Genomic DNA, 21,019 nt, shown 5'->3' on the forward strand with positions numbered 1-21,019 from the left:
GGGCCCTGTAGGCGGGCCACCACTACCTGTCCTGCGATGTCTCGGCGGAAGCTTGTATCGGGCAGTCTTTCTGCAGACGGCCCAGCCCATGGGAGACAAGCAGTTTTGAGCCGATTCTTTCACTCCACGGGAAGCCTCAAATCCATTTTGTCTCCTACGGAAGCCGCGGCGAAGGCAAACCACGGCTCCGCAGCGCCCTTAGCGTCCACCGCCCAGCCTCATTTGCCGCTGCTGGTGGTGGGTTCGGTCCAGGGCGGGGCGGGGCCATCGGGTGGGGCGGAGCTTGTGAGAGGAATAGGAGGAGGTGGCGACCGTGCGCGAGAATCCCCGAGATGATGGGGCCGGAAGAGAACGGGAGAGGCGGGCCGGGGAAGCAGAGGCTGGGAAACCCCAGCTGGGTCCACGTCGTAGTGTGGCTGAGAGATTGCATTACCTCTTTTTTTTTTCTTGTTTTTTGCATCACCTGTTTTGAGGGAATAGATTTGAGGCCAAGGTCCCTCTGGTTGTTAAGAGGAGACCTGAAGGGAATTTCCATTCTGACGAATGGAGAGTGCCAGTTGGTCTGGCATACTTGTGTCTTTTAATTCTCCCTCTTTTCTTTCCTGGACTGATGTTTGAAAAGGGGCTTCTCTCCACACGCTTGGTTGGGTGACTTTAAGAAATCTGCTCATATGTAGTTCTTAGGACTGAACAGCGTTGCTGAATATTTCAAATCACTGTGGGCTGAAGCTGAGTAGTGGTCATGATCTTATAGTTCACGTCTTAATGTGTGACGTTCAATTTCGATGTATAAAGTGTCTATAAATGCCAATGGTTAATCATTGGATACTTTGTTGCTTGCCAATCTTTTTTTAAATATTATTTTTTAGTTATAGGTGAACACAGTATCTTTAATTTATTTTTATGTGGTGCTGAGGATGGAACCCAGTGCAGCACGCATGTTAGGCGAGCCCTGTACCTCTGAGCCACAACCCCAGTCCCTGTTGCTTGCCAATCTTTAGTGAAATAAACTAAGATTTTTTGTTTTGTCCTTCCTTCCTTCCTTCCTTCCTTCCCTCCTTCCCCTCCCCCTCCTCCTCCTCCTTCCCCTCCCCTCCCCCTTCCCCTCCCCCTCCCCCTCCCCCTTCTCCTCTCCCCCCCCCTCCTCCTCCTCCTCTGGGCTTTCCCAAGAGGGAGTCTTCCCTAGGGTACACTGTATACTTCCCAAACTAAGGGTGTGTGGAAGGGGATTACAGACTGAATTTTAGTCACAAACCACATTTTAATGGAGTTACAACTAATCTGCTTTAAAAAGTTCTCTTCATTTACATTTCTTTCCTATAGTAATTGCTCCTCTCTTTTCCTTTTTTTTTAAAGGATGACCTAATTTTCACGAATTCACCAAAATTTTATTTTGTGTCTACCATTTAGAGACTATTTGGTGAAGGACTTAAATTTTTGTCAGGTTTCCTGCCAATAGATAGTTCATAGTCTTGTGGCAACTTTAATGGTGAACATATTGTATTTAAACAGCACATAGTTAAATATTGATTAGTATTTAAAAAGTGATATTGTTTATTTAATCTTTGGCTCCTAATTTTGGCTTTGATAACTACTATTTTATTTTTTAGGGGTATTTTATTTAACATGTAAGTGGGGTGAATCAGGTTTTATAATTTGAGATAAGTAAAGGCTGATTGAGTAAAGGAAGGTATTATATGGCTTAGTTTCATTTATTCTAGCAAGACTAGAGGTTCTGAGGCTCATGACCTGCCAGTTTCTACCCTGTCTTTGATGGGGGTAAAAACAGTTAACTCAGGACTTTCCAGAGCTAACAAATAATTCTATGAGGAATGGATTGCAGGGAAGTTGGTGTCATTCAGAAATAATGTTTAAATTACTTCACATACATTAAGCTTTCACAGAATAGATAACACCTCATTTTGTGACCTTTGTCTGTAGGCTACAGAAGTTAACAAAGGAAAAAAAAGAACGCTGGAGAAAGATGGGCCTGTTAAAAAGAAAGCAAAGAAAGTCCAAGAAAAGGAAGAAAGAAATGACTTGGTAATGCCTGGTAACCCTGGTGAGTCTGGGCAATGATTCTTCTCAGCAGTCATGGCTCTGATATTCTTCAGTTTTTCTGGATGGCAGAGAAAGCTCTTTGAGGGTTGAACCTTTGTTCTTTTTGGACAATGATCACTATTGTGCTTGAGTTTGTGGTGATATGTATAGGAGGTGAGGGGGGATGGTGGAGGAGCTGGAGTTCTGCAATTTGGCTATAATTCTCCCAACTTTCTCTTTTTTTCCACTCTAACCATTTTTGTCATGTTTTTAAAAATGAGATATTCTTGTTATAAAAATTTCAAACAGTACAGAAATTTGGATGGTAGACAGTGAAAGACCTTCCCTTTTAGTGAGGTCTACTGCTCATTGTTTGGGTACTGTGTGTTGTTCCAGATTTTTCTATATTTACACACACATATGTGTGCACAACATAGACCCACAAATTAGTTAATTAGTAATAATTTCATAGTTTACATATTATATTATTAACAAGAAATGTTAATTAAAACAAAACAAAACAAAACAAAACAAAAAAAAACAGCATTGCTGAGCTTCTGGACTTCCAGAGGTGATTTTGGGTGTAGATGATTGAGTGAGCAGATTTTTTCTAGTTTTTGGCTCCAGAGATTTTGTGATAAGAAGAGACAGGAAATCCATCTTTATTCATAATTCCCAGAACATAAAACAAATAAATTAACAAAATGTCCCATTTCATTGAAGATAACTTGTCTATACCGCTAGAGATAATAAGTCAGATACTTATTTTTCCATATAAATGGTAAAACTTGGATTTAGGGCCAACATGAATAAGAACTAACTACAAAAATGGAGATGTATGACTAATGAGAAAAATATATCTGATAACATCTGATAATACCATAGTCCTTTTCTTTTATGGAGGGGGCTTGAAGGAGGCATGACTTGACAGATTTGCCACTGGTTAATTTTGCATTTTCTGGGGCTCTTTGCCGTTTTTCTTTTTGTTTCATTGCTCTATATAGACCTGATTGTTCAGTTTTTCAGTAAATTCTATTAGCAGTGAGTGTTCTTTTTTAAAAGTCTGCTTTTATTCTAAAGCTTCTTGTAGCTCATTTATTCTTCCTAAAAACTTTCTTTTATTTTCTTTTATAGAGGAAAAGGTAGATGACAGGTGAGGAGAACTGAGGGCTGCCATAGTTAAGTGGCTTAACGGGGGCCACACAGGACAGTTGAGATTAGAAATTGTTGAAATTAAAATGCTTGTCATTTGTTAATTCTGGGTTACCGGGGTTGTGACTCAGTGGTAGAGCGCTTGCCTAGCATGTGTGAGACACTGGGTTCAATCCCCGGCACCAAGTAAAAATAAACAAACAAAGAAAAAAGATATTGTCTCCATCTATAACTAAAAAATATTTTAAAAAATTTGCATTCAGAAGGTGGGTATCTGTTCTGTCCCAGGGTGGTTGTCATCATCATAGTCTCCTCCTCCTCTTCCTCCTCCTCCTCCTCCTCCTTCTTCACGATCATTAAAATACAGTTCTCATACCATATAGTTCACCAATTTAATGACTTTTAAGTTGTTCCAAGATTTGTGCAAACATTATCAAAGTCAATTTTAGGGCCTTGGGATGTGACCAGTGGCAGAGAGTACTTGTGTAGCATGCATAAGGCCCTGGGTTTGATCCCTAGCACTGAGGCTGAAGGCTGTGGCAGGGAGTCAATTTTAGAACATTTTCATCATCCCCAAAGAAGACCTATATCCAGTCACAGCTACGTTCGTTTCCTTGTAACACTCTCCAGCCCTAGGCAACCACTAATCTACTTTCTGCTGTAGATTTATCTATTGAAATAATTTCATATAAATGGAATCATACAATTTGTGGCTTGTTGTATATGGTTTATTTTCTTTAGTATCATATTTTCAAGGTTCATCTGTGTGATAGCAGTACTTCATTCCTTTTTTAAAATTAATTTTTTTAAGTTGTAAGAAACATAAAATTCACCATCAACCATTTCTAAGTGTGCAGTTTAGTGGTATTTAGTACAATTAAATTGTTCTATCATCCCTACTATTCATCTCCAGAACTCTTTTTTCCTTTTGCATTTCTAAAACTCTACCCATTGAATAATAACTCCCATTCTCCCACCTCCAGTTCTGGCAGCTACCATTCTGCCACAACCTGCCAAGCATCAACAAAGGAGCTTGAGTAGGGGTGACTGGAGATGGAGAAAAACACAAAGAAAAAGAAAACATTTTTAAGCAAAGCTAAGGCCAGGTGGGACACTGCCCTCTAATGGAGGAACAGTGACCTGGAACTAGCTCTGCAAATTTATTATATAGGGTCTCATAATCAGGAAGTTAAACTATAGAGGCATTGTAAATTGTTCAAGGCTTCTGAGTTATCAAGAGGCTTCTTTGTGCACTAAAAAGTTACAGAGATAGAAACATTTTTATGATTATCCTGCTGCACCCAGGAAGCCCACTGTACTGGAACGTCTGATAACTGTTAGCATCAGAGCCAAGTGTCAAGGCTGTTAACCTCTTTGCTTTTTGGCAAGAAATGTTTCCCAGGCTTGGCTTTTTCCAACACTGCAGGATCAGCCAATGACTATGGGTTCATCTGCTCTCCACACCATTCTACTTTCTGCCTCTATAATTTCGACTGCTCTAAACTACATTCATTCTTTTTATTTCTAGGTAATATGCAACTGTATAGATTCATCTCATTTCTTTTTATTTTTTATTTGTTCTTTTTAGATATTCATGACAGTAGAGTATATTTTGACATATTATACATAATATGGAGTAAAACTTTCCATTCTGTGGTTGTACATGATGTGGAATTACACTGGTCATGTATTCATATATGAACATAGGAAAGTTATGTCTCATTCATTCTACTGTGATTCCTATTCCCATCCCCCGTCCATTCCTCCATTCCCTTCATTCCTCTTTGTTTAATCCAGTGAACTTCTATTCCCCCTCCCCTATTGTGTGTTAGTTAGCATCTGCATATCAGAGAGAACATTTGGCCCTTGGTTTTTGGGGATTGGCTTATTTCAGATAGCATGATAGTCTCAAGTTTCATCTAGTTTGGTTCCATAGCTTAGCTATTGTGAGTTGAGCCGCTATAAACATTGATGTGGCCTCATCACATGATGAGGTATGCTGATTTTAAGTTTTTTGGCTATATGCCAAGGAGTGGGATAACTGGGTCAAATGGTGGTTCCATTCCAAGTTTTCTGATGACTCTTCATTACTGCTTTCCAAAGTGGTTGTACCAATTTGCAGTCCTACCAGCAATGTATGAGTGTACCTTTTTGGCCACATCCTTGCCAACGTTTATTGTTACTTGTATTCTTTATAATTGCCGTTCTGACTAGAGTGAGATAAAATCTCAATGTAGTTTTAATTTGCATTTCTATAATTGCTAGGGATGTTGAATATTTTTCATATCCGCCTCATTTCTCAATTTTTCAATTTACAAGGGTTTTTTGTTTGTTTGTTTGTTTGTTTTTTGGTGCTGGAGATGGAATCTATGGCCTCATGCATGTTAAATCACATTCTTTACCACTGAGCCACATATCCAGTTTTTACAATTTTTTTATTGTGTCTTTTTTTTTAATCTGGTTTCCACAGGAGAGGAAAACTTTGTATTCACAAGGGAACTTACATGCTTTTGAAAAGTGATTTTAGAATGTATTTTGGAAATCATGGAAATAATCAAAGGTAAAACATACCTTGGAAAATATACTAAAAAATATGCTTTTAAAATAAGAGAAATCATAGTAAACAAGGTAAAGTATATATTAAATAATTTATGTATTTTGAAGAAAGAGAGTCACCATGTTCAAGGATTTTTGATTTTTTGGCATGTGACAATCTAGGTTTTTTTGGTTTATTCATTTGTTTTGTTTTAATTATAGAGGGCCAAATTTCCTGTCCATTTTCTCTTGGCTAGGATTTTCTCATCATTATAGATTTCCACAGGTTAGATTTTGTTGGGCCTTAGACCACTTTGAATTGATTTTTATCCTGTTTGAAGCTCATTTAAAGCTTCTTGGGTCTAATCAAATTTGGAAAGCCCTTTTAGGCATTATTTCCTCAACTGCTTTTTTTCTGTTTCCTTCCTCTCTCTTCTTCTCAAAGTTTATTTCAGGGATGTTGAACTACTTGCCATTGTCCCTGAAGCTTTGTTTTCAGGTCTTATATCTCCTCGTGTTTCATTTTGGATAGAATGCTTTCAAATTCAGTGATCTTTTTTCTGTAGCATCTAATCTGCTATAAAGCACTTTCAGTGAAATTTTTGTTTTGGATATTTTATTTTTTTTAAATATTTATTTTTTAGTTTTCGGCAGACACAACATCTTTGTATGTGGTGCTGAGGATCGAACCCGGGCCGCACGCATGCCAGGCGAGCATGCTACTGCTTGAGCCACATCCCCAGCCCTGTTTTAGATATTTTAGATGTTATCTCTGAAGTTCCTTTTTTTGAAAATAATATCTTCAATTTCTCTGTGTGAATTATATCTCAGTAAAACTATTAATAGAAAAAAAAGTATCCTTTTACCCCTCTTTTTGCTTATGTTTTTCTTTGCCTTCTCGTTATGTGGAGTGTATTTATAAAACATGTCTGTATATATTAATTTCATCATATCTTTCCTCTCTGGATCTGCATCATTGAACTGATTTTTCATACTTTTCACATGTCCAACAATTGATTGGATCGTGGCTGTTATGAATTTTTTATTATTTTCTACTGGATTTTGTATTTCTTTAGAGTCTTGTACTTTATTCTTGCAATTAGTTAACTTCCTCATGGGTCATTTTGATTGTTTTCAGGATTGTTTTTAAATTTTGTCAGAGTATGTCTAGCAGTAGGTGAGCCTGTCCCTAAAGCTTTCTTGAATCAGAAGGGTTGCAAAGTAGCAGCAACATACCATAATGTGTATTTCCACCATACAGAGATAAAAGACACTAATAACGTTAAGATATTAAAGACACTAATAACGTTAAGACATAAGTAAAAGTGATGAAGTAAAAGTGATGAAGTTTGAGTTTTACTCAATCGCAAACATACACCATGTAGTAGAGCCTTAGTACTTCACTTCTGTTTTCAACACTTCAGCTAAAGATCCGTCTTTTGTTTTGTTTTGTGTTTTAAAAAACTACAACCCCAAGATTTTCACTGACCTACATTCTGGGAAAGTTTTTTTTTTTTTTTTTAAACCACAGGAGGGAAATCTGTGTACACACTTAAATTATGAAAGTTTTATACTTTCAGAAATGAACAGAATATCACTTGTGCCCTCAGAATGTTCTTGCTTTCATAGGAAGGGTAAAAGATGATAAATTCATGCAACCCCAGTTTCCTTATATTTGCTAATAGCTACCTAATACTATTGCTTTAAATAGTGAAATAATATATTGTGGTACATGGTAAAGATCCAATAAATGATAGATCCCTTCTCTATGGATTGCTTGCTTATAAACAACTCCTTCTAGGCAGACTGTGTACTATATAAAAGTTTGAGCTTCTTATAGGAATGTAAAAGAAAAACGATTTAAAGCTGGGAGAATTAGAGAATTTCATGGAAAAGATAGCTTTGAGATGGAACTTGAAGAATGAATACAATTTTGATATGTAGAAAGTATAGCATGTGCAAAGCTTGGAAGCAGGAAAACAGGTGTTTGAGTGGGGTGATTGGATTTCCTTGGTGAACCCTTGATGTCATTATCTAAGACTTTCCCCTTAATCTGGTCAGATTCTTCAATTAGAAACCTCCTAGCTTCCTAGGTTCTGGAGAGGCTGGTGGTGTCAGCATATAGTCAATGTACATTCCCATCACCCTTCTGAGTTGCTGCTCCATCAGCTATGCCTGTTTTGCCTTTCCAGAGCTATCTCCCGTCTGCTGCTGAGGTGAGGAAAAGATAGTTGCCTTTAACTTTGGAGTATGTGGGGGGGGTCTAGAAACCAAATTACTTGAAGTCAGTGCCTTTATTTTAGATCTTCCCATATTCCATTTCCACAGTTACTGGTGCCGTAATTCCCCAGTCTCTTGATCATTTTGTGTTGCAAATAGGATTGGTCCTTGGTTTTCTTAACTATTGACTTAGGACTTAGCTTGAGTTGGGTGGGCTGATTGGTGAGAGCTCATCTGTTTTCCCTTCTAGCTTCAGAGATTTCATTTGCAATTGTTGCCTCTCCTCTCCTGTCTCTCCTTAAATGTGAAAACAAACCAACAAATAAAAACCAGAATCAAACTGCAGTGTAGTTTTCCTTTCTTTGTCTCTCTCTTCTTTTGTAGTGCTGAGATAGAACCCACGGCTTTGCATGTGAGCAGGAGAAGCAAGAGCTCTACCACTGAACTCTAGCCCCAGCTTGCTACTGTAGTTATTCAATGAGGTCTCAGCAGTGAGTGAAATCAGGTGTATGCTTGAATATGCCGCCTTTACCCTGAACTTGATGTTCTTTATTCCTTTATTACATTATAGTTTAGTCCATTAATGGGAATCTCCCTTTTTAGAAAATTCTGTGTTTATTATAAGTTGACATAATGAGACCCAAATACCGTGGTTATATTTTCTTCTCATTTGTTTTCCAAGAGCCAAAAAAATGTCTGAGGACCAGGACTGTCTCAAAGTCTCTGGAAAAACTGAAAGAATTCTGCTGTGATTCTGCCGTTCCTCAAAATAGAGTCCAGATAGCACCTCTTCAAGAGAGTTTTGCAGTTCTACCAAACTGTACTGATTTTGAGGATATCAGTTTTCAACGTGCAAAGAATACAGTTTCTTCTGAAGATTCTAAATCCCAAGTGAACCAAAAGGTATGTAATTGTTATATAGATGTATTTCCAGTTACCCAGAACAGTAGGTTCTGAAATCCTTTAGTTTCTGTGGGGTCACTGAGGACACTTGACTGATCATCTGAGTTACCTGACAGATCTTTTGTTTCACAGATATATGGTGAAACATAAGAAATTCTAACATATGGATATTCTAATTTGCTGTGTATTATGAGGGATGAATTGGTTTGTGTTCAAACAAAACAAAACAAAAAATTAAAAGACTCCCAAATTATTTTGATCCAATACTCTTTATTTTAGAACCTCCCTTATTTTACAGTCTATGATTGTGATGTACTTACTGCCTGGATTAGGAACCACTGACTTGGGGGAATTTTTTAGATTATTGATACATGCATAATTTTATTATAGCTCTCCTTAAAGTTTTCATGATTTGCATGGAAAATAATGTTGGGGAACATCTATCTATCAATGTTTTGAGGTTTCCAGTTGAAAGCTTGTCATGTATTAAGTAAACTTAAAGATAAACCAAATAAATATGTGTTTTTACTTCTTCTACTGTTTATTTTGTGACTTATTAATGGTTCCTATCATTGCAGAATCTGGTCTGGCACCATCATTGAAATCTATAATTCAGACGAATGGTTGACTTTCAACCTTAGCTTTACATTAGACTCATCTGGAGAAATTAAAAACAAAACAAAACAAAACAAAAATTGGTATTTAGAACCTTCCTTCAGAATCTTATTTATTTGATCTTCACTGAGAATTGTGCATGGCTATTTTCTTAGAAGCTCTTATTTTAATGTGTAGACATGGTTGATGATCATCGAATTAGAGAAATGCTTTTTGAATTTATATGTGTGTGTATATATATATGCATATATATTTATTTATTAAAATTTTAATGAAATGTGCTTTTTCTTAGAAAAATGATTAGGACAATAGAATTTTGCTTACAGTTTTCCCTTTGCACAAAGTTCAGATCTATGGACTTCTGTCTCAAATAGGCTACTATAGGTTAAACTCACTTATCTTAGGTCATCAGAAAAGGAAAGAATGTTTTCTTTTCTATTACCTTTTAATACTGAGAAGCAGTTCACCATGGTATAGGGTGATCATTATGGATAGAAATCATAAAGTCTGTGAAATCTCATTTTATTAATTGGAACATTTACCCTGGGGGCTCAGTAGAGCCTATCTACTATTGCTTTGTACATAAAATGACCAACTTGATTTTTCTGTGAAATTAGAAATGATCAAATAGAAGGGTTATCTAGAAGCAATATAAGGACATTATTACAAGCAATAAGCTATTTGAGAGCTTGAAAAGACACAGATGAATGGTAAAAATCTACCAATTGAACATAATTGCCCAGTGGTCTAGGGATATTAATGAAGGGTCGACATGACTCTGGATAGGTTCTGAAATTTATTCTGATCACTCTGAATTGTCAAGACAAGGTTAAGTTGAGTTCAACATGCTGCCTCTGTGAATATTAAAGAAAATATAGTATATCTGAGAAATATTTCCACCCAAATCATATAAAAAATAAGTTGCTTAATAATCAAGTACTTAGATTTACTTGTTAGTATCCCACATGGAGAGAACTCCCCCCTCCACCCCACCCTCCAGAAGTCTGTCGTATTTAGTAAAAGAATAAGTTAAAAAAATGAGAGAAACTTTTTTCTAGGAAATATATTTTTGTAAGTATTAATTAACTTTTATATTATGTAGTATTCCTGGAATTTATGTAGGAGTCATAGAAACAAAATTGAAAATCCCTCAAAATGAAAAACAGTTGCATTCTCAGATGTTACGATGAGCTACATTTCTTTGGCCATTCTTCTCCACACCTTACCATCTTCCTATTGCGAATCTTTGCAAGTTTTCTGGGCTATGTTATTTAGATAGATTGAGTCTTTTTGAAATTAATGTCTTTCTGTGCCGTCCTAGCTAAGCTGTTTTTTTTTTTTCTTAAAAACATTTACTTGACATCCACAGAATACATGTTTCTGGGGTTTCTATTGATATAAGATTACACTTTTCTGCTCTCTGTCCCTTCCTCTTCTTCTGCTCACTAGTTTTTTAGGGCATATTTTTTATTCCAGTGGTAGTTGAGTAACTTTTTAGATATTGAGAGTGACAGCATGGCTCTTACTTAGAAATTGATTTATCCTATCAATTTGTCTCATTTTCCCATTTCTTAATCAAGTCTAATAATCAACGGATTTTCTCTAAGCTGTAAGTTGGAATTAATTATGGTTTTATATTACAGGAAGTTCAGGATAGTAGGAGTACTAATATTGAAAATGTAGCCCAATGCTCTTTGTTTCCCAAAACTTCTTTCCCCTATTTATTTACCAAAACAATGACGATTCTCTCTTGTAATACAGATTTATAGAATATACTATCTTTTAGAGCATGCTTGGAAACATGAAACATTAAGTGCAGCTTTAGATGCTGGCATGCTTGCTGCAAGTGTTTTTGCCCAAGATTTATCCCCAGTTGACTTTTATTCATTGTATACCTGGGAATAAATAAGAAAATAAATGTTTATTAATTATAGGTCCAATAACATAAAATTTAAAAAGAAGTATGTAAAACATTCAGGTTGGTTAGATTTGAAAAATTTACTTAAATACTGGCAGTTTTTGTTTTTTTGGTTCATAATTTTTAAAAACGTTTTACTTTGAAAAAAATTCAAACCTTTGTACATATTGCTTTGTACATAAAATGACCAACTTGATTTTTCTGTGAAATTAGAAATAATCAAATAGAAGGGTTATCTAGAAGCAATATAAGGACATTATTACAAGCAATAAGCTGTTTGAGAGCTTGAAAAGACAGAGATGAATGGTAAAAATCTACCAAATGTACATAATTGCCCAGTGGTCTAGGGATAATTTGCCTGAATACTACATTGTGTCTTGGGAAACCTTTTACCTAGATTTACCAACTATTAGCTTTTTGCTAATTTTGCATTTTCTTTCTCTGAGAATTTAGTATAATAGTTTATTCTTGTTAAACTATTTAAATTTTTTGGTTGCCAGGACAGTCAGTTTGGCCTATCACATAGGACTCATGAAAACTTACAGAAAACTTCTGATAAACCATCTAATAGACGATCAAAAAGCATCTAAACACCATTAGAGTTGCAATATATAGAGATGAAACAGCAGCATAAAGATGCAATTTTGTGTGTGGAATGTGGATATAATTATAGATTCTTTGGGGAAGATGCAGAGGTAAGTTGTTTTCATTTTTTTCTTTTTCAGCTTTAGATATTTTTCAATATTTTTGTTTTATTTCTTGACTTTGTGAAAAGCTAATTTGATCAGTCACCCTTTAAAATGCTTTCATTTAAAATAAAACTCAAGCACAAGCAAAGTTGATGGAGCTAGACTTGTGGGGGAGAAGTGAGGAGTCCCTACTGGAATGTTACTGTTTATTTTCTACGGTGCTGGGCCAATACTTTTCATCCATAAAAAGTTTATTAGATGAATCAATTGATGGATGAACCATTGCCAATGTGTGTTTTTTTTAACTTTTTTTTTTAGTTGTCAGTAGATCTTTATTTTATTTATTTATATATGGTGCTGACAATTGAATCTAGTACCTCACACATGGTAGGCAAAGTTTCTACCACTGAGCCACAACCCCAGCCCACAAATATGTTTTTTAGGAGAATCTCAAGTGAAAAACAATTTTTTTGAGATGTATTGAAGTTCTCCTTATCTTAATTAATGAATTTTCATAGCCAGATACAAAGTTAAGTTTCAATGAAAAGAGCACATTAATTCTGCCAACTACCCACAGGTCTTTTTGTCAGTCATCTTTCGATCTTAGCCTAAGCTGTGTCTCAATTTAACTTGGGGGTATTTGATACAGATCAAGAAGGTTTAAAGTGAATTTGCACATTCAATGGGCAAGTAGAGGGAAGCTATTGCTGGAAGCGGTGGTTGATTGTCATGACTACATAGTCTCAGGCCTGGTTAGGTCATATAACATCAGAACATGATGATGTAGTACATCTGCCACCCCTTGGATGGGAAGAGAAGAGTTGGCCAATGTTTTCTTGTTCATGTTTTCTGAATCATGTTGGGGCAGAAAGGTGGTGTTCTCTAAGTTCCATTGTGTTCTGTGTTATGAAATAGTATTGACATATTTCCTGAGGTTAAGAACAGGTACGGGGGCTGGGATTATGGCTTAGTGGTAGAGCCCTTTGCCCAGCATGTGTGAGGCACTGGGTTTGATTCTCAGCACCACATACAAATAAATAAAATAAAAAAATTCATCAACAACTAATAAAAATATTAAAAAAAGAGAACAGATACATAGCTGGCATCCTATAGGTGAAGGAGAGAAAGAAACCATCTAGGTTAAATGATAAATTTTTTGACCATAAATAGTAGAGGATGATATTTTCTTGTCTTCAGTGGTGGGTGAATACAGTTTAGATGTAAAGGGGTAAAGGAGTGAAAGTACTGGAAGAGACTTCCATGGCTCTATTTGGTGGTATCTAAGTGTGTTCTGGAAGAAAGCAGGGAATCAGGGACTGCTTCCTGTTTTTGCATTTCTATCAACCATGCATCATTAATTAACTAACCAGTCTAGAGAGTTCTTCATGTCACTTATTAAAAGTTTCCTCTGTCCAAGTGGATTTATTATTTATGCATACTCTGTAGTATCTTCTAATCATCAGTTATTTGTATATGCCATTTGCATAGAAAATTCTTATTCCTTTGGCCTCTTCCTTTTTATATTGAATAGTCCTTATGTAAAGACAGCTCAGCACTTTTAGGTTTTAGAACATCTAAGGACATAGAAAAAGAGTTGCCATTTTTTGGAGACATTTAGAGATACAGATTTTGGCCATAATGTCAGGTGGTAGGAACTGCCAAAAAATAGATGAGACCAGGGAATTTATATGGGGAGTTTCTTTCAAACTTTTTATTGATGTACCACACATTTAGAGAAGTACACAAATCCTAAATGTATACCTTGATGAATTTTTAACAAAGTGAACAAATCCCACATGGAATCTTGAAATAGAAATTTATTAACATTCTTTCTTTTTTTTTTTTTAAATATTAGATTGCTGCCCGGGAGCTGAATATTTATTGCCATTTAGATCACAACTTTATGACAGCAAGTATATCAACTCACAGACTATTTGTTCATGTACGCCATCTTGTGGATAAAGGATATAAGGTCAGCTTTGATTTTTAACTTCAAGGGAGAAGGGAGGGAGATTCTCTTCCAGGGAGTGAAAACATGCCTTTAAAGTAACAGGCAGGCTTTAATGAGTTTTAGAATTTGGCATTTGAAGAAATGAAAAAATGTTTCATAATTATTAACGTACCTTGATTTTTAAGAGCACATTGTTAGGTATTTACAGAAAAAAATTTTAGACTCAGTAACAGAGTGCTTCTTAGTGATTTGTGTACACTAGTCAGCTGCTCATGGTCCTTGTTGCTTAAACCTTATATCTGGACACTGTGGACTAATTCACTTATTTTAAGTGTTTCAGAATTAATATTTAAGCATTTTGCAATGAGTTTGTTAGATTGGTTTTTCATCAGATTTGATATTAAATATCTCTTACTTTGTTGAAGGTGGGAGTTGTAAAGCAAACTGAAACTGCAGCATTAAAGGCTATTGGAGACAACAAAAGTTCTCTCTTTTCCCGGAAACTGACTGCTCTTTATACAAAATCCACACTCATTGGAGAAGATATCCTTTTCGAATAGTAATTTTTCTCTTAGTTGTTACAACTGCTTTGTTTTAAGGTGACATTAAAAAAAAGTCCTTTGGGAACCTTTTTGATGAGGTGAGGTGGTACAGTTATTTGAATCCTTGGATAGTGCAATAATGAAGAGGAAGGATTGATAGTAACTAGAAACAACCATTTTCAATGTCATAGTGAAATACAAATTCATCATATACTAAGAGCAAGAAGAAGTGAACCTAATAAATGATAATGTCAAGTTAGCAATTGATTTGAAATTGTGTGTTTTCTTGGATCATTTGTGGACAAAGGTTAGGTGTTTAGGGCCTATACATTCCTTAGGATCTTCCTACTTTGAGACCTGAAAAATAATAACTTAGTAACTTAATGTGGAAAGAAAACTATGAAGTCAAAATTAAAATATACTTAAATGCTTATAAAATATAATATAGGCCATCTTCATTAATTGTTAATTCATGAAGATTTTATTGCTTTTGAAAATGGATTGTGGGTAAAACTTTATTACTTTGCAGAAATCTTCAGTATGCCCAATGATTGCTGCCAAATTTATAGATTTTCATAAATTTGTTGTGTGAATTGAAGCAAAGTAATTTTAAAAGCAAAGTCATAAAATTCTGTTTTTAAAGCCAAATAGTTGTATATAAAATAAGGTGAGGGTGCATTTAATAATGTTTACTTAGGTTGGGTCTCTTATAATAAAATAATCTAGGGATAAAGAAGGCCTTAAATCATGTGCTAAAGTATTTCTTTTATGGTTTATTACAAATCCGCGTATTTAGAGGCCTCTTAGTTTCTATGCAAATTCTGAGGATTATTTTGTTTTTTAAGATCACAAATAATGAATAACTGTCATTCGGAGCAAACTCTAAACCATTTGCATCCCTTTGGTTGTTCTAATCTGATCAGGCTGTAAAAACATGGTAGTTTATTTTTTTCTTTTTTACCTAAGCTGAGTCTCCTACTTGAAACCCATTCGTAAAAGAGTATCCTTCCCTGCTTCACATCTGCTATGCTTATGGCTCTTTTTTTAAAAAATAACTTTTTAAAAATGAGTGCAATGGAATGTTGCTCAGCATTAAAGGAGAATAAAATTATTGCATTTGCAGATCAATGGATAGAGTTGGAGAATATCATGCTAAGTGAAATAAGTCAATCCAAAAAAAAAAAAACCAAAAAAACAGGGACTGAATGTTTTCTCTGATAAGTGGATACTAATCCATAATGGGAGGGGGGTGCAGGATGTAATGAGTTGGAGGAACTTTGGATGGGGCAAAGTGGAGGGAGGGAATGGAGCAAGGGGATAGGAAAGATGGTGGAATGAGACAGACATCATTACCCTACTTCTTGTGCAACCAGAGAAGTGAAAAATTATGCTTCGTTAACAATGAATTGAAGAGCTTTCTACTGTCAGGTATAATTGATTAGAATAAATAAAAAAATTAGTGTGTTATGAACATACAGAAAGGCAAAATTCACTGTGGTGTATTCATATATGTACATAGGAAAGTTTGGTCATGCTCATTCCACTATGCTTCTCTTTTCCCATCCTTTTACCTTCCCCCTAAATTTCATTTCTCCACACCATCAATCTCTCTTCTATTTTTATGGGATTCCCCTTGCCCCCCACTCTCCGTATATTTTGGTCTAGTTTCCAAAAAAAAAAAAAAAAAAAAAGAATTGAATCCTTGACTTTCTGGGTCTGGCTTAATTCACTTGTCATAATGTTTTCTAGTTCCTTCCATTTACCAGCAAATGCCATAAATTCATTATTCTTTATGGCTGAGTAAAACTCTATTGTATATATGTACTATTTTTTCTTTATCAATTTCTGTTGATGGGCACCTAGAGTGGTTCCATAGCTTGACTATTGTGAATTGCACCTCTAAAAACATTGATGTGGCTGCATTCTTATATTTTGCGGATTTTAGATCTTTTGAACATATACCAAGGAGTGGGATAGCTAGGTGTTATGGTGATTTCTTCCTAGTTTTTTGAGGAATCTCCATACTGCTTTCCAGGATGGTTGCACTATTTTGAGTCCCACCAACAATATATGAATGTACTTTTTCCCCCATCTCCTCACCAATATTTATTGCTGTTTGTTATCTTGATAATTGCTATTCTGACTGGAATGAGATGAAATCTCCATGTCGTTTTAATTTGCATTTCCCTATTTGCTATATATGTTGACCCTTTTTTCATATATTTCTTGGCCATTTGTATTTCTTCTTTTGAGAAACATCTGTTTAGTTCTTTTGCCCATTTATCTATTGGGTTATTTGTTTTTTTGATGTTAAGTTTATATATATATATATTTTTTCTGGATATTAATCCTTTATCTGAGGAGCAGGTGGCAAAGACATTCTCCCATCTTGTAGGCTCTCTCTTCACACTCTTGTTTCTGTTGCTGTGAAGAAGCTTTCTAATCGGATGCTGTCCCACTTATTGATTCTTGGTTTTATTTGTTGTGCTTAATGAGTCTTGTTAAGTAAGTTGATGCCTGTGCCTATATGTTGAAATGTTGAGCCTACATTTTCTTCTTAGAAGTTATAGAGTTTCTTGTCTAATTCCTTGGTCTTTGATCTAGGTCTTTGATCTTTTTTTTAAAAAAAAATGGTTCTTTTTAGTTATACATAACATTAAGATTCATTTGGACATAACTGTAAAAGCATGGATTGTAATTTGTTCTAATTCAGTCCCCACTACTTCCCCTTTCCCTCTCCTCTTCCATCCCCCTATTCCCCTCATTCTACTGATCTTTCTGTTTACTTATAGTTTTGTTTTTAAATTAGTACCTAGTAGATAAATACATAATGGTGAGATTTCACTGAGGTGTATTCATATATGTATAGGAAAGTTAGGTCAGATTCATTCATTGTTCTTTCCTTCTCTTGTCCCATCTCCTTCTCCCTCAATCCCTTTCTTCTACTCCACTGATCTTCTATTTTCTTTGGTCCACTTTGAAATGACTTTTGTGCAGGGTGAGAGATAGGGATCAAGTTTCATTCTTCTACATATGGGTATCCAGTTTTCCAAGCACCTTTTGTTAAAATGGTCATCCTTTCTCTTTTTGGCATCTTTGTCAAGTATCATAGGGCTATAAGTAAGTATATGAGTTTTTCTCTGGGTCTTCTGTTCTGTTTCATTGGTCTTCATGTCTATTTTGGTGCCAGTACCATATTAATTTTGTTACTGTAACTCTGTGGTATAATTTGAGATCAAGTATTGTGATGCCTCCAGAATTGCTCTTTTTGTTCAGGATTGCTTTGGCCATTCTGGGTCTATTATTCTTCCAAATGAATTTTAGAACTTTTTTTTTTTGTTGTTGTTGTTGTTCTAGTTCTGTGAAGAATGTCATTGGTATTTTGGTGGGGATTGTGTTGAATCTATATGCTGCTTTGGTAGTATGGCCATTTTGATAAAATTCTGCCTATCCTAGAACATAGGAGGTCTTTCATCTTCTAAGATCTTCTGTTTCTTTTTTCAGTGTTTTCATAGAGGTCTTTCACCTCCTTGGTTAGATTTATTCTAAATATTTTTTTTCAAGTTATTGTAAATGCGATAGTTTTCCTGATTTCTTTCTCAGCGGATTCATTATTGGTGCATAGGAAAGCAATATGTTGTTCTTGTATCCTGCTAAATTTGTTTATCATCTTTAGAAGTCTTCTCTTGGAGTTTTTCAGGTCTTTTAAACATAGGATAATGTCATCAGTGGACAGATAATTTGACTTCTTTTTTTCCTATTTCTCTCCCTTTAATTTCCTTCTCTTGCCTAATTGCTCTGGCTTGAGTTTTATGGAATATGTTGAATTGGAGTGGTGAGAGTGGACATCCTTGTCTTATTCCTGTTTTCGGAGGAAATATTCTGTTTTTCTCTGTTCAGTATGATATTGGCCTTTGGTTTGTCATATATAGCCTTTACAATGTTGTGGTCAGTTCCTTCTATCCCTGGTTTCTCTAGTGTTTTAAACATGAATGAGTGCTGGACTTTGTCCAATGCTTATTCTGTATCGAAATAATCATGTGATTCTTGTCCCTAAATCTATTTATGTGGTGAATTCATTTATTGATTTTTCTACGTTGAACTAGGCTTGCATCCCCGATCATGGTGTACTATCTTTATTTAGTGTGTTTTTGAATGTAATTTGAAGCATTTTATTAAGAAGTTTTTCATCTGTGTTCATCAGGGATATTGGTCTGTAGTTTTCTTTCCTTGATATGCTTTTATCTGGTTTCGGTATCAGGGTGATAACTGGCTTCATAGAACGAATTTGGCAGTGTTTCCTCCTTTCTTTTATCTTCTTATACCCAAATTGGATGTATCCAGACCAGCTTTTTCCAGAATTAGCTTTTACCTCTTGAGAATTGGACTAATGGACTCATTTTACACACACACACACACACACACACACACACACACACACAAACACAAACAAATGCACGCATGCACAACCTACACACATATACATTTATTTCTGATTTTTTAAAATGTCTTTTAAAACTGTTTTACCTTTCTGGGAGCTTTAGGTATGTTAAAGAAAAAAATTAATTTATACTTATTTTACTATATTTATGCTTTGATTTATAGAATCAAGTATTTTAGAATTGTTAATAATTCAAGTCTCAGCATCATCCAATTAAAGGGGGTTAATATTTGGGCATCCACAGCATCTGATGTATTCTCCTAGGGCCTTTGGAAGTGAGACAATAATAGTTACCTGTCGTCATGAACCTTACATGCAGCTATGCTCATGGTAAATCAGAAGAATGTGCTGCATGGAAGAGTTTTGCATAGAGGAAAATACTCAGAAAATGAACCATTGTTTTAATGGAGAAAACAGTTAATATTAAACATTAGTGGCACTTCAGGACATTATTTTTCTTTAATCATTATTACATGTGAATCCTCTGATCAAGCTGGATGATGCTGTAGATGTTGATGAGATACTGACTGATACTTCTACCAGCTACCTTCTATGTATCTATGAAAATAAGGAAAACATTAAGGACAAAAAAATGGGGAACATTTTCATTGGCATTGTGGTAAGAATTTTGTAGGTGAAAAAGGAATAATAACTGTTCATGGTATTTCTAAACATGAGAATCACAAATGGTTTATAATGAGGATAACTGATGAGATATGCCTTGAAGTAATTGAACTGGGAAGCATTGTCCTCTTTAGATTATACGTTACATCACTAGTTACAGTATACTCCTATCTCAGCACTCTGCTATGGAAAGATACAGATAGTTTCGGTTCATATGCTTCAGGATTTTAGGGTTGAAGGTAAGTGGAGCAATAGGCATAAATGTGGACAGTGTGCACATAGTAGAATGAAACATAAGCCAGCCACATGCATGTGTAGCAAGAGTTTTCTAGATTTCATCTACAGGCTTGAAATTAAACATGAATGATTCAGAATATTCTATCTAGATTTGGAGAAAGGGATAGTTAGAGAAGTGATAATTGACCAATGTAAAACACCAGACTAAGTGTTAGGAATATTTATACTCAGTGTTTCATATAAACATTGTTCGTGAATTATAGTTTTCTTGCCCTTGCCTTATGGCAATTTATGAATACATTTGCCCATTTACATGCCTACCTGGACCATGCTCAAAATCTTTTTAGGGCCTTTCACAATTATTAAATACCTTTGTCCTATTGTACATTAAGTGAAAGCAGGGCTTTTTGCCTGAGTAATAACTTCTCTTTGCTTTTTAAAATTTCTACAGTCAGTGACAATATCAATAAATTCTTACAATCTGAATGTCTCCAGTGTGACTTTTAATACCTTATTCTGTGTTACTCTGTGCTAACTTGGCATTTGCTTAACCTGTAAGCTCTTCTCTCAGGGAGTTAGCATTACCTTGGGGATTGGATGGCTCTAAGCCAATTAGATTTGTTTTTCTTCCTTGAGAAGCACTTTTTATCTAACTGCAGACACAGTTGGACCTATCTACAAATAGTAAAGTTATTTGCTTTTAGGCTTTAACATATTTAACATATTTAACATATTTAACATATGCTATTTTATATTTACCTGAAACTCAGTTTAAAGAACAGAGTTGACAATGTATAGTTCCTTCTTAGCACATTTAGAAATAACCTCTAATCTACTGACAGATCTAACCATAGTATGTGAAGTGGGATACAAAAATAAAATGAAAGTGGTAATTTGCCCTTTCAGTGTTTTTTTTTTTTTTTTGGATCCTCTCTTGATCTCAGAAACCACTTTTGGATTGATGATATCCAGAGTTAAGGATATCATCAGTCCAAAAGTGGTTATAGGGTGTGGATATAGGATGAATTATAGGATGTGGATATTTTCAGCTGGCTCAACCTCTCTCCTGAGCTCCAGGCTTTTGCATCTAAATTAGTATTAAGCAAGGGCACTCAGAATTTTCTGACCCTTCAAACTCAGTGGCTGAAATGG

General features: G+C 35.3%; 1 protein-coding gene across 1 annotated transcript in view; it reads left to right on the forward strand.

Annotated features, from left to right (window-relative positions):
* The first annotated feature begins 35 nt into the window (after window positions 1-35).
* Window positions 36-21,019, forward strand: part of LOC144251719 (DNA mismatch repair protein Msh3-like) — a 37,579-nt gene continuing 16,595 nt past the window's right edge. The window contains 7 exon segments of the mRNA XM_077794490.1: window positions 36-237; window positions 1,942-2,062; window positions 8,630-8,850; window positions 11,884-12,078; window positions 13,928-14,044; window positions 14,449-14,566; window positions 19,480-19,625. Of these exon segments, the coding sequence (XP_077650616.1) occupies window positions 37-237; window positions 1,942-2,062; window positions 8,630-8,850; window positions 11,884-12,078; window positions 13,928-14,044; window positions 14,449-14,566; window positions 19,480-19,625 (1,119 nt within the window). The 5' untranslated portion in view covers window position 36.

The sequence above is a fragment of the Urocitellus parryii genome, unplaced genomic scaffold (genome assembly GCF_045843805.1).
Source record: "Urocitellus parryii isolate mUroPar1 unplaced genomic scaffold, mUroPar1.hap1 Scaffold_166, whole genome shotgun sequence".
NCBI lineage: Eukaryota > Metazoa > Chordata > Mammalia > Rodentia > Sciuridae > Urocitellus > Urocitellus parryii.